Source organism: Ranitomeya variabilis, chromosome 5 (genome assembly GCF_051348905.1).
Source record: "Ranitomeya variabilis isolate aRanVar5 chromosome 5, aRanVar5.hap1, whole genome shotgun sequence".
Lineage (NCBI taxonomy): Eukaryota > Metazoa > Chordata > Amphibia > Anura > Dendrobatidae > Ranitomeya > Ranitomeya variabilis.
This window is the reverse complement of record NC_135236.1, coordinates 180473714-180487832: the sequence shown is the minus strand read 5'-3', so window position 1 is coordinate 180487832 and position 14119 is coordinate 180473714. Positions and strand designations below refer to the sequence as shown.

Sequence of the window (14119 nt, the reverse complement as noted above, 5' to 3'; positions counted from 1 at the left end):
TTGGGCAATACCTTGGTTTTTGCAAAGTACAGCATTTCACTTTCAGAGTTTTTTTCACCCATTGAAAGCAATGATTGGTGCAAAAAACGCTGAAAAAAACGCAGGTATCAGTTTTTGCTGCGTTTTTTGGTGCCAAAACCTGATTAAGTAGAATCAGATGGGTTTTTTTATGCACTAAACTTTCTCAGCATGCAAAAGAGAAAATGTACCATGACAAAAACAGAGAGCGCAGGTTTTGCCTGCAGAACAAAAAAATGTATAAAAAATGCAATGTGCGAACATAGGATCTGAAAAGCTGATTAAGGCTAAGGCCACATACACATACGCTCAGTATTTGGTCAGTATTTGACCTCAGTATCTGTAAGCCAAAACCAGGAGAGGGTGATAAACACAGAAGTAGTGACGGGTTTCTATTATACTGTTCCTCTCCTGGTTTTGGCTTACAAATACTGAGGTAAAATACTGAATGTGTGAACGTGGCCTGAGACATCATCTCTGACATGTGTATGTAAAAAGCCTAACATCTTTTCCCGCCGGGTTCACAGTGGTCAGCTTGTATATTACTAGGAAATCAGACCAATAGCAATGACAACAAAAAACAACCACATGTCCGATGTTACAAATGCATGAACGTAACCCCAAGATGTATTGCAGCCATTCCATTTACATCCCAGCACTCAGTCCTGCACTCCATCGTCCTTGTGTGGCTAGACATGGTGGCAATCTTACTTTCCAGGCTAAACTGTGGCGCACTTTGGCTCTCCTCATTTACGGGTGTAATAAGTTTCATTCTCAGGCACAGTTTGCCATCAGCATCGGAGGCAGAGCCAGAATTTCCCTTGTCGCTTTCCTCAGACACATCTGTTGTTACCATGGCGCTCTCCACGGTAACATCGTTGCTCGCAACATTGCTTTCTGCAGTGACATTACTGGTCGCCAGGGTGCTGTCTGGACAGCCTCCAACAACTGAAACAGCAGAAATACAAGACTCAACATAATCACCAAAACACAACATTTCCTGAAAAGCATTAAAAAAAAAAATAGAAGGCTTATGCTCCAAGGTAATTTTTAGATTTTAAGAAGAGAAGCAAAGTAGGACGTCGAGTTGCTTAGGTTGTCCAGTACGCAAAGTGGGCACAGGTCAGGATTCTCCAGTGCCGGAAGCAAATGGTCATGTGACCATAAGTATGCAATTTGCATACTCCCAACCACATTCCAACTAGACATGTCCAGCCTCTCTCAATTCACTTGTATTGAGCGAGACTGCAAACAACTCGGCAAAATGACCATGTGTATGCAAATCACATAGCTGCAGGCATGCTCCCGGCACCGGAGAAGCGCTGTGAGGCTTAGAGTGACTGCAGATTTGAACCCCCAAGCCTGGTCTACCCCTTTAAATATTGCGCGGCAGCGTGCAGGATCGTGCACAAGACCTCTTGTGAGGTGGGCGCCACTTAGTCCCTTTCAGATTGGAATTTACACACAACCACCTAATGATGTGGCACCAATTCCTCGTGAAATTTGCACGCATTATTATATACATACATTGCATGAACTAGCAGTTTTCATAGTACAATTGCATGAAACAAAAAATTTATGGAAAATTCCTGGAGTTTAATACTGATGGCCCATCATTGCTGTCAAATTAAGGCTGTTGGGGGTAACTTCTGACGCACCATCCAATCAGCTTGATGGATATATACAGCTCTGGCAACAATTAAGAGACCACCACATCAAAACCCTGTCATGGGCAGCCCAATCTCCCGACCTTAACCCCATTGTAAACCCCTGGAATGTAATCAAGAGGATGATGGAGAGTCACAAGCCATCAAACAAAGAAGAACTGCTTACATTTTTGCGCCAGAAGCAGTGTGAATGACGGGTGGAAAGCATGCCAAGACGCATGAAAGCTGTGATTAAAAATCATGGTTATTCCACAAAGTATTGATTTCTGAACTCTTCGTGAGTTAAAACATTATTGTTTCTAAATGATTATGAACTTGTTTTCTTTGCATTATTTGAGGTCTGAAAGCACTGGGTTTTGTTTTTTTTTTTCTATTTTGACCGTTCCTCCTTTTCAGGAAAAAAATACAAAATTTAATGCTTGGAAATTCGGAGACAAGTTATCAGAAGTTTAAAGAATAAAAGAACAATTTACATTTTACTCAAAAATAAACCTATAAAGAAAAAAATCAGACAAACTGAACATTTTGCAGTGGTCTCTTAATTTTTGCCAGAGCTGTATATTCCTGAGAACCTGGTTTAATAACTAATTGCCACAGGAGAGCTGTGACCAGTCTACTAAGTCTGAGTGTTAGGCGTACACGCCCGGAAAAAGTGCACAGCAGAGCGCCCATTCGCTCGGCCGTCACCACTGCAGTCTATGGCCCCGTCAGCGCACAGGTCCGGAAATATGCCCTGACGGGGAGACACAACACAATGTGACAGCATCCATAGGGCCATTTACTACATAGCTGCACTGACTTTATTGGACTTTTTTTTTTTTTTATTGACATACTGGCTAAATTCTTTAGAGCACTATGACTCTTAATGAATTTGGTGCATCCTTCAGCTGCCGCACGCCATCATAAGAAATGAACTCCAGTCTAGGTTAGACACTAGAGTACATTTCCGTCATCATTTACACCATTTTAGTAGTATAAATTATAATAAATTTGTCAACATCGCTTGGCCTTGCCCCCGACTCGCTAAGCTTCTCCAACTTATTAAAATGATGGCGATGCTGGAGTAAAAACAAAACGTTTAAGACTTTTCAAACTGTTCTGGAAAGCGTGAGAAGCGTGCGTGCTGCAATTAATGCTACACTACACTTCAAGGCAATTACTACTGCAATTATCCCCATACATGACATTTGGATTGTTGGGCTACAAAAAGTCAGCGTACAGACAGCCTAAAGCAAAAGGCGTACTTTACAAAATGTGATGCATGGGATAACGTTCTACCAACTGGGACTGCAAGCTCAATGGATTCTGATAACCAAAGAACATAAAATTACTTGTGAATGAATATAAGAGAGTCTCACCAATTGGGGTACTATGCCTTCGTGGCCCCCGTTTCAGTTGGCCAATCATAGGAGGCGTAACACTGCTTATTGGCTGGATTAGATCTCCTTCCTTTGGTAGAGTAAAATGGAAAGGTGTTTCTAAAAGGAAAAACACATGAGGATTAGCACAGAGGATAATTAAATGAGGGTAAAGGCATCAGTACAGGTCAATGCTACAAAACAGCAAATAAGTTGTACAATTATTAGCAACAACTATCTACGGACTTACGGTACTTGTCACTAGGTATAATATTAAAAGTTTACTACTTTTCTTTCTCAATGTTGGAAAGCATGGAGACCATTACACAACTGAGCAATGCACCCAGTTCTGGAGAGAGAAAACTTATCAGAAAGTATATCCTCTCTCCTTCAGCAAAGGAAAGTTATGGGCTGAAGCAACCTGATCTGTAAGGGCCTTTACACACAACATTCATGTCCACATTCATTAGTCTGGTGTCCTGCCCGCCACCCCACCCCCCGCAAAATGGGATTTTGACGTAGGCGCCGACAGAATTGTAGCCTATAATGATGCCGACAAGAGTCAACGTGTGCTCTGTCGTGCATCATTTTCTTGTGTATATATCTACTGGAGGCAGACAAGGTCCATGGCTCCGAATCCCATTTTGTGTCGGAGGTTGGTTCAGACCAACAAACATGGCCAAAAACGCTGTGAGAAAGGGTCCTACGTGAAGCTGAAAGGTGGTCTTTCCTCTGGAGATGGACCTCACCAGTGAATTCAGAAAGATCAGTTGGAGAGACAGGCATTTCTCTGTAGTAACGTATATAACAAGGCTTCGTATATTTGTTCGTACTAACCATTGCTCCTAAGTTTGCAGAATCACCAGTGCCCATTTGTAAAGATAATGCTCAGTGTGTCCATAATATTAACTGACGAGCAGTCACTACACTGTAATAATAATCTATAGCACCTAAAGGTATCCAAGTATTCATGTATCTGGATATTTCTCTACCTGTTGTGATGCAGTAACCCCTGTTACAGCTAGGGGGCGGTGTATGTGCTCCCCAGGACACGCAGGAGGCGTAATGGGGATAGTGAGGACAGTGTCCAGCATTGTGGTAAAGGGCCGGTATGTGTCGCAGAGGAGGTCTTCTGCGCTGTAAGCCTCCCTTGATATGGGAAGCTGCTCCCTGCAATGCAATCCGGAGCATTTGGTCTTTGGTGCACATGAGCACTAAGATGTTGTTTCGTGAATCTGGGTCCGGGCTGCGGGTAGCTATGAGAGATGAGATCTGGCTACCCACATACCTCACCACTGGGTGAGGGTGCTCACTGTACCCCTTTTTCCTGCGGGAAGTGTGGGTGTTTGAGGACCTGCAGTGATGTCAGGATCACGTGACCAGCCCATGTGATCCAAACCTCACCTGTGGGTGTGGTTACAAGGTATATAATGTGACCAGGGTGTGGGGTCACAGGTTCCTGTATGCTCTCTGAGTGTGGACCTGAATGCTCAGGGTGTTGGATTGTCTTGGGATGGACTGGAGTCCTGCAAGCACCTGGTGAGAGTGAGAGTCCTGGAATGGTCAGGGTGATGGATTGTTGGAGTGGACTCGAGTCCTGCAAGCACCTGACAAGACCATGGACTGATGGCCTGTGTGTTGGAAGTGCCTGTGACTGGACTTCCTGAAAGAGTATGGAGAGGCTGCAGTTCCTACTGCGGGTCTGGACTATCCGAGGAGCGCTGGTCACAAGGACGGTGATCCCAGTGAGGCAGTTTTCCCCGTGAACCAACACTGTCAGGAGTCAGTGTGTGGAGTTGGAGCTCCTGTAAGGTAACTCCAGATAACAAGGGGGTAACGGGCATATCTGCCATTGGAACAGACTGTAATGAACTGTTTGTGTTATGGTTTATGATGTCTAATAAACCGAATAAGACTGTTTACGTGGAGAAACCATGCCTGAGTGCTTAAATCCTGTGCCAAGCGAGTATTCCCCCAACGCGTTAGTGAGCGCTATCTCACACTGTGGATCTATAAGGGCCTCAGTACTGAAACAACATGAACACAGAAATCAACATGCATATCACATTCATTTAGGGGTTTTTAAATGGAATCTGTCAGCAGAATTTTACCCTCAAAACTATATATATCATGATGCTCTTTCAAACACAAATCCAGCAATACTTTTATATGGTCAGTCTGTTCCTCCATTACTGAGAAAATGATATGCAAATATGGCTAAAGACCTACTTGCAGATCCAAAGCCTCTGTCACTCCAGCTCTATTTCCTATCCAGCACCTCCTCCTCCTTCTGCTTGACTGACAACCTTTATGCTATATGACTTCAGAAAAAAGAGCAGTCAGTTAAGCAGGAGGAGACAGAACTGGGAAGGGAATAGAGCTGGAGTGACGGAGGTTTCAGATCTACCATTGCCTACTGCATTTCAATTCAAATACTGATTTTCCAGTAATGGAGGAGCAGACTGGTCATATAAAGGTATTTTGCTGGACTTGTCTGTGAAAGAATTCAATGTGCACATAAATAGTTCAAGAGTGAAATCCTGCTGACAGATTCCTTTTAAATACATGTACATACTTTAGCAACTGCTATATCACTAGTCACAAATTAATATTTAACAATATTTTAAAAGCCTTTTTATACTTAAATGAACACTTTTGTTTCAACAAACATGGCAAAAATAAAAAGTAGCAAAGTCACAAAAGACGACTAAAAATCCAACAAAAATTTTAAAAAAATTACAGCTGAAAAAGGGCAGCACTGCTTACCTGCCCAGGTCTCTGAACAAATGCACTACAGGATGCAGCCAGGCCATAGAGAAAGATGTTGCAAAACACAGGTGCAAAATACTAAATAGACAAACTCACAACCTACCAGTTCATGGATGATTTTTAGTCCTCTTTCGTGGCTTTGCTACTAAGTTTAGTGATAGGACTCGCAAGCGTAAGGACCCTTGATGTTGGGTTGCGAGCTTGCATATCTTGGCCAAAATATCGACCAATACCTCACATATTTATATGTATTTTGTTCTCTTTATTTTTCAGGGTGCAGCCAAGCCCAGCATGTTGGGTCTTGTATACAGGGGTGTGCACATGGGATGCATTGAGAGTGCTGGCCAGCCCACCTAATCTTATAGTATAGGGCGTGACTAATAGGCTGAGAATCAGACACTGTGTATTACCTGCATGTGAACAGCGCCCTATACAGGCCTCTATTGTGCAAATGTATACAAAGCAGTCACCCTCTCCATGAACTGATAGGTGGTGAGTGGCTGTCTATTTAGTACTATTTTGCACCCGTGTTGCCAACATCTTTGCTACATGGGCTGGCTGCATTCTGTAGTGCATTTGTTCAGAGAACAAGGCAGGTAAGCGCTGCTGCCCTTTTTCAGCTGTATTTTCAAAAATAAAAAGTGCAAATCAGTATAAAAAAAATGAAATATAGCTTATCAGAAAAAAAAAAAATATATATATAAAAGTAACTTTTCCATCCTTGTCTCTCGAACTCATCATTTCCTCAGACCATGTGACCGCTCACTACAGGAAGAAGCTGCCAGCGCCAAGGAACAGACGTCCAGGCACCGCGCCAGGAGCAGGTGAGTATAACGCAGTGCGCGATATTCACCTATTCACATATTAACGCAGTGTCTCATCATAGCACCATGGACCTGAAATTACTTGTATTGAAAAGTTAACTTCAAATCTCAGAGAGACAGGAGAATCTCTGAGTATAAATTTATGACAACCTTTGACACTTTGCACTTTGACATTGCAGGAATGAATATGTCGCATGGACTTATGTCATTTTACATCAATTAAGGAATTTGCACTCAGACCTTATGGGGCATCATAATACAGTACCAGACCACAATCAGAGGACAACAAAACATTCACTCCTTATCTATTTATGGACACAACTGTTTATCACTCTCCCATAATGACAGCTCTGTACTGTGTTGTGTATAAATATGTGATTCTTCAGATGTTGTATTAGTCTGTGCCTGATGAAGAGGCCTGAGTAGTCTCGAAAGCTTGCAATTTGTTACCATCTTTTCAGTTAGCCATCAGTATCAACCACTGAGGACTCTCAATTCTAAATATTTTTCTACTGAAGTATATGGAGAAGAGGGAGAGCAGAGCGGGAGAGAAAAACCCCAAAACAAATGGAGAAAGAGTTGCTGGTTTGCCGTAAGTGTTTAAAGGGAATGTGAGAGCAGGGGCAGCTGTTTGGTGGAGATTGTATATAATTCCGGTTTTCTCTGTTGTAGATGTAGCCAGTGTTGGACTGGGGTGCAAGGGCCCACAATTAACATTGACTATGGGGGGCACACTTTTCACCAACATGCAAATATTACACTACCCTTGCTAACCAACTTACCTACACCTCTACAGGTCCTTCTCAAAAAATTAGCATATAGTGTTAAATTTCATTATTTACCATAATGTAATGATTACAATTAAACTTTCATATATTATAGATTCATTATCCACCAACTGAAATTTGTCAGGTCTTTTATTGTTTTAATACTGATGATTTTGGCCTACAACTCCTGATAACCCAAAAAACCTGTCTCAATAAATTAGCATATTTCAACCGTCCAATCAAATAAAAGTGTTTTTTAATAACAAACAAAAAAACCATCAAATAATAATGTTCAGTTATGCACTCAATACTTGGTCGGGAATCCTTTGGCAGAAATGACTGCTTCAATGCGGCGTGGCATGGAGGCAATCAGCCTGTGACACTGCTGAGATGTTATGGAGGCCCAGGATGCTTCAATAGCGGCCTTAAGCTCATCCAGAGTGTTGGGTCTTGCGTCTCTCAACTTTCTCTTCACAATATCCCACAGATTCTCTATGGGGTTCAGGTCAGGAGAGTTGGCAGGCCAATTGAGCACAGTAATACCATGGTCAGTAAACCATTTACCAGTGGTTTTGGCACTGTGAGCAGGTGCCAGGAAGCATGAAGTGCTCAAAAATCTCCTGATAGCTAGCTGCATTGACCCTGCCCTTGATGAAACACAGTGGACCAACACCAGCAGCTGACATGGCACCCCACACCATCACTGACTGGGTACTTGACACTGGACTTCAGGCATTTTGGCATTTCCTTCTCCCCAGTCTTCCTCCAGACTCTGGCACCTTGATTTCCGAATGACATGCAAAATTTGCTTTCATCAGAAAAAAGTACTTGGGACCACTTAGCAACAGTCCAGTGCTGCTTCTCTGTAGCCCAGGTCAGGCGCTTCTGCCGCTGTTTATGGTTCAAAAGTGGCTTTACCTGGGGAATGTGGCACCTGTAGCCCATTTCCTGCACACGCCTGTGCACGGTGGCTCTGGATGTTTCCACACCAGACTCAGTCCACTGCTTCCTCAGGTTCCCCAAGGTCTGGAATCGGTCCTTCTCCACAATCTTCCTCAGGGTCCGGTCACCTCTTCTCGTTGTACAGCGTTTTCTGCCACATTGTTTCCTTCCAACAGACTTACCATTGAGGTGCCTTGATACAGCACTCTGGGAACAGCCTATTTGTTGAGAAATTTCTTTCTGGGTCTTACCCTCTTGCTTGAGGGTGTCAATGATGGCCTTGACATCTGTCAGGTCGCTAGTCTTACCCATGATGGGGGTTTTGAGTAATGAACCAGGCAGGGAGTTTTTAAAAGCCTCAGGTATCTTTTGCATGTGTTTAGAGTTAATTAGTTGATTCAGAAGATTAGGGTAATAGGTCGTTTAGAGAACCTTTTCTTGATATGCTAATTTATTGAGACAGGTTTTTTGGGTTATCAGGAGTTGTAGGCCAAAATCATCAGTATTAAAACAATAAATGACCTGACAAATTTCAGTTGGTGGATAATGAATCTATAATATATGAAAGTTTAATTGTAATCATTACATTATGGTAAATAATGAAATTTAACACTATATGCTAATTTTTTGAGAAGGACCTGTATATAATAATAAACTGGGTAGTTTGGTAAATGAATGATGACATGCTGCTTTTTTCTGCACAGAGTGAATCAAGTGAATCTGTTCCCCTATGGGCCAGTCCGAGCCTGGGTGTAGCAGTGTTCAGAATGCTGAGCCCTGTATAAACCTGCCCACACCACTGATTAGCAGCTTCCTGTGAACACTGTACATTGTCAGAAAGCTGCCAATCAGATCAGTGGTGGGGGTTACACAGATCAGCCTGACTGGTATGCACGTGACACCTAGTCCTCTAGTGATAATCTCATGAGGATTAAACACCGATTGTATGGAAACTACAGCACAAAGCCCAATAATTGACTCTTCACTGGAATCTGAGTCTCTGCTCCTACATTATGCTTTCAGACTAAATAGCAAAAACCCTGCTAACATATTGCCTTTAATCCCTCTTCAGTGCTTGATTTACAGCTACATTGCTTAGTACTGCAGTATAATGCAATCCACAAGGCAGCTGTTTATGTGTACTACATAGTGACAAGACCTTCTTGACTGTGTACTGTGAATGGGAGACCTCAAACCATCCATACACTATAGACACCTAAAAATAGTTAATGTGGAAAACAGGTGAAAAAACAGCAGATATCAATCATATAGTGAGCTGAAATCGTATTATTCACTGATGAGCGCACATTAAGTATTTTACTCAATAATGACATGCCACTTTTTTGGTAGCTTTACATATATCTTTAACAGATATATTTTGTTGCTCACGATTGGGTATATAGTGGCTCAGTGGTTAGCAGGGCTGCCTTATACCACTGGGGTTCAGGTTTTGAATATGACCTAGGACAACATCTGAGTGGAGGCTCAATGAGTTTCCAAAAAAAACACCAATTTCATAGAAAACTAATAAACCCATTACTATGTCCCTGAAATAGCGAAGTTAGATTATGAAGACCCACTGGGGACTGAGATTGATATAGTGACAATATCTGTACACTATGAAGGAATATTTGGGGGCTCTATAAGGAAGTAATAATTTCACATTCATCAGCATCATTAACAGACCTGGGACAATCCAACATTAACCTACCACTTGAGCTTTCACAGAGACTACGCGCAGATTGTTCAGCCGTCTTTTCCTGGAATTCTGAATCTGGTCCATGTCCTTCATCTTCACAAGAACCAATGGATGCATCATCAGTACATTTATTAAACACGGCCGTTTTCTGAGGAGATATCGATTCATCTTTTTCCGGAGACTCTTTTTGATGTTCAGAAGTGTTCTCTGGGCAATGAGGACTTCTCTCATTAGGATTCTCACTAACAGATTTGCTTAGGTCCAGTATAGGAGCTTTAGATGGATTTTCTTCATCACTTGCAGATGCATCTTTTACTTCAGTTCTAGGAGGTTCTAACTGTATATTTCTTCCAGAATCTGGGACATCATTTGACAAAGGATGTTCTTCACTACTGTTTGGTTTATTTTCAACATCTTCTACGACCTCAAGGCTGCATGGTCTGTTTGCTTGTTCTTCACTTGACACACAGATGCCTTTATCTTCTTGCTTTTCAACTTGTTCTGTCTTTTCAAGAGGGTCTGGATATTTCTGGGCTAATTTTTCCCTAACACTTGTATCATCTGAATTCCCTGGGAGGATAAAATCCTGGCGTACCTTAACCTGTCCAGATAAATTGGACTCTTGGTCTATTTGAAGAACACATTCTGGTGTTTCAGGCACAGATCGCTCTTCATTTTCTTCTTCTGCAAACAGCTCTTGATTTACCTTCGGAGCTACAGGTAAGTCAGCATGGTGATCTATAAGATGTGGAACTTTCTGGCAGGGTGAGGGGTTTAATGACTTGTTACAATCACTTGCGGCAGGCACAAAATCCAGTTTCTCTTTTGATTCGCTTTGAATGTGGTCACAAATTTGCTTTGGCTTCCCTAAAACTTCATCAACAGTAGCTTTCTGCTCATCTGCATTTTCTTGAGCACTTGGGGGACCAACCTCTGATGCCTCAACTGCAGATCTTCCACATTCATTGTTTTCAGTTTGTGGAGCTTCAACAGAATTTAAAGGCAATATACAAGGAACAGATTTTATGTGCTTTAAATCAAAGTTATTTTCCGAGATACTTGGTGGCTGATCTACAACATTCTCAAAATCTGATTTCCCTTTAACTACTTGGCAATCTGTGCTCTGATCCACCTCCATGGCTTCATGTGCCTTCAATGGTTCCACATCATCAGTGGACAGACGTTGAGCCTGTGTCTCTGAAAGAGCAAGATTGAGATTGCACTTGTCGCTCTGATCCTTGTCTTTCTTATCCTCAACTTCTTCGGCTTCAATAGGAGTTTCGGGAACTTCATCAACATCTGCAGAAGGACTCTCAACAGCTGAATTTAACCTGTGATCAGACACTTCTTGATCTAAAATACTCAAAGAAGCATCTGAATTTAAGGACGGTATCAAGACATTCTGACTAATAGAGTCATCATTTTGGGCAATACAATCTTTAATGTCATTCATATCAGTGTTAACGGCACTTTGTTCACTGTTAGCTGGAGGATCTTCTTGGACCAGTGCAATGTGCGGCCTATGTATGGGATCCTGCTTTTCCTGCAGAGCATCTCCTGGGAGAGGACTCTCCTTTGTACTCTCACAAAGATGTGCTCCTTGTTCATCCTCTTCAATTTGTGTTGCTCCACTAATATCTTTGTCGTGTGGGCTGTCAGTTTCCATAAGTTCACTTGTGGATAACATTAAATTACATTGGTCATCTGTGTTTCCATGGGACGATTTTGTGTTCAATTCAAGGCTTTCTGACTTCAGACTGGCACCTTCAGGATCGTCACAAACTTTAGACAAATTAAGTTCATTACTTTCCTCTCTGGAAAGAGAGTCTTCAAGGCTCTGAGTAGGTACAAACACATCCTGTAAAATATGAATAAATAAGTGTAATATTGTTCCTGAAAGCTGCCATTGAATCATTATTAATTTGCTACTATTTTATTGACAAGTAAAGTAATGAACAACACAAAATGTATACCACATATAGATCAAAAATGTGTTTAACCGCTCTGGATAATATAAGGGGTTATTGAATGGGTGATGCTCCCATGACACCCATATGTCCTATGTACATGGACAAGAATTGTCTAAATTCTGACAGCTCATTTACAAGAGCACTCCAGCAATTTTTTTTTATATATATTGCAGTACAAGTTATAATTTATGAATTAGGGCGAAGCTCCGGTACATACTTGTTTCCTGTTAATAGAATTAGGAGACACAGACCGTGGGAATACACCCTGCCCAAGGAGGCCTGACACCAGGTGAAAAAATGTTGGGGGGAAAATTGTGAGCCAGATTGCCCTGCTTTCTGTTTTACAATCCCTTTGGATGTTTGTTCCCCTTTTCCTGTTGCTTCTATACTGCTTGGTGCCCTTCTAGGCTGGTCATTTTATATTTGCAGGCACAATTTCCTCTACCCAGCAAGACCTACTAGGCAGTCCCACATCATAGTTGTCCCTTATTTAGTTTGACCACATGGTAAACATTTGTTGTAGCATGAACAAACAGCCTTCCTCTGTGCCCACTACCTTAACCCCGACACACACACCAACTCAGGACCCCTCAGATTCCATGCAGGAAAAGCATCCACCACCCCACATGGGTCAGATCATTGACCCAGGATATATGTAACCTGGCCGGTCACCATTCTATGGTCGAGTCACTGCAGAGATTGCTGGCACATCTAGGCTGCCAGTGTTCTCTTGCCCAATCAAGTCCATTGGCTCCTATTGATGTAGAGCATAAAGAGCCTACTTCTCCAGTCCAAGAAGTTTGCTTTCCCAACTACTAAAAGAGGAACTTCTTGCTATGGAACGGGAACACCAGGACAGGCATGTGCCTTCCTCGAAGAGGTTTGAGGTACATTACCCTTTGTAGAAGTGGTCCACACCGCACTCCATAAATCCTCAGGTAGCTCGTTTCTTTAAACACACTACCTTGCCTTTATCTTATGCAGCGTCCCTCACTAAGCAGCCGATTAAATAATCCACATCGGCTGTCTCAGAAGCAGATTCCACAACTTATAATACTCACGTGAGAAAACTCTGGCTGTGAGGGTACCACAAAAGACCCTGGCGCAAATGCTGGAGTATTTTGGCACACTGGCGTTGATACTTGAGGTATAGTTAAGCAAGGATCATTTTTAGGTTTTGCGGTTTCCTCTTGCTTACATGAAGATACAGCCATCTCCACCTCCATGTCTTCAACTGTATAAAAAACATGTAATCACACAGAATCATAACTAACAATGACTGCAGATTGAAGCAAGTCTTCCTAAACAATAAAATGAGTATACAGGTCCTTCTCAAAAAATTAGCATATAGTGTTAAATTTCATTATTTACCATAATGTAATGATTACAATTAAACTTTCATATATTATAGATTCATTATCCACCAACTGAAATTTGTCAGGTCTTTTATTGTTTTAATACTGATGATTTTGGCATACAACTCCTGATAACCCAAAAAACCTGTCTCAATAAATTAGCATATCAAGAAAAGGTTCTCTAAACGACCTATTACCCTAATCTTCTGAATCAACTAATTAACTCTAAACACATGCAAAAGATACCTGATGCTTTTAAAAACTCCCTGCCTGGTTCATTACTCAAAACCCCCATCATGGGTAAGACTAGCGACCTGACAGATGTCAAGAAGGCCATCATTGACACCCTCAAGCAAGAGGGTAAGACCCAGAAAGAAATTTCTCAACAAATAGGCTGTTCCCAGAGTGCTGTATCAAGGCACCTCAATGGTAAGTCTGTTGGAAGGAAACAATGTGGCAAAAAACGCTGTACAACGAGAAGAGGTGACCGGACCCTGAGGAAGATTGTGGAGAAGGACCGATTCCAGACTTTGGGGAACCTGAGGAAGCAGTGGACTGAGTCTGGTGTGGAAACATCCAGAGCCACCGTGCACAGGCGTGTGCAGGAAATGGGCTACAGGTGCCGCATTCCCCAGGTAAAGCCACTTTTGAACCATAAACAGCGGCAGAAGCGCCTGACCTGGGCTACAGAGAAGCAGCACTGGACTGTTGCTAAGTGGTCCCAAGTACTTTTTTCTGATGAAAGCAAAT

At 42.1% G+C, this 14119-nt stretch overlaps 1 protein-coding gene across 3 annotated transcripts in view; it reads right to left on the bottom strand.

Annotated features, from left to right (window-relative positions):
• The window catches only part of TP53BP1 (tumor protein p53 binding protein 1), a 173450-nt gene that overhangs the window by 56352 nt on the left and 102979 nt on the right, over positions 1-14119 (bottom strand). For all 3 annotated transcript variants that reach the window (XM_077263609.1, XM_077263610.1, XM_077263608.1), the window contains exons 11-14: positions 13076-13248; positions 10057-11902; positions 3044-3163; positions 730-966 (exon numbers count right to left, since the gene is read on the bottom strand). In XM_077263609.1, the coding sequence (XP_077119724.1) occupies positions 730-966; positions 3044-3163; positions 10057-11902; positions 13076-13248 (2376 nt within the window). The remainder of the gene's footprint in view (positions 1-729; positions 967-3043; positions 3164-10056; positions 11903-13075; positions 13249-14119) is intronic.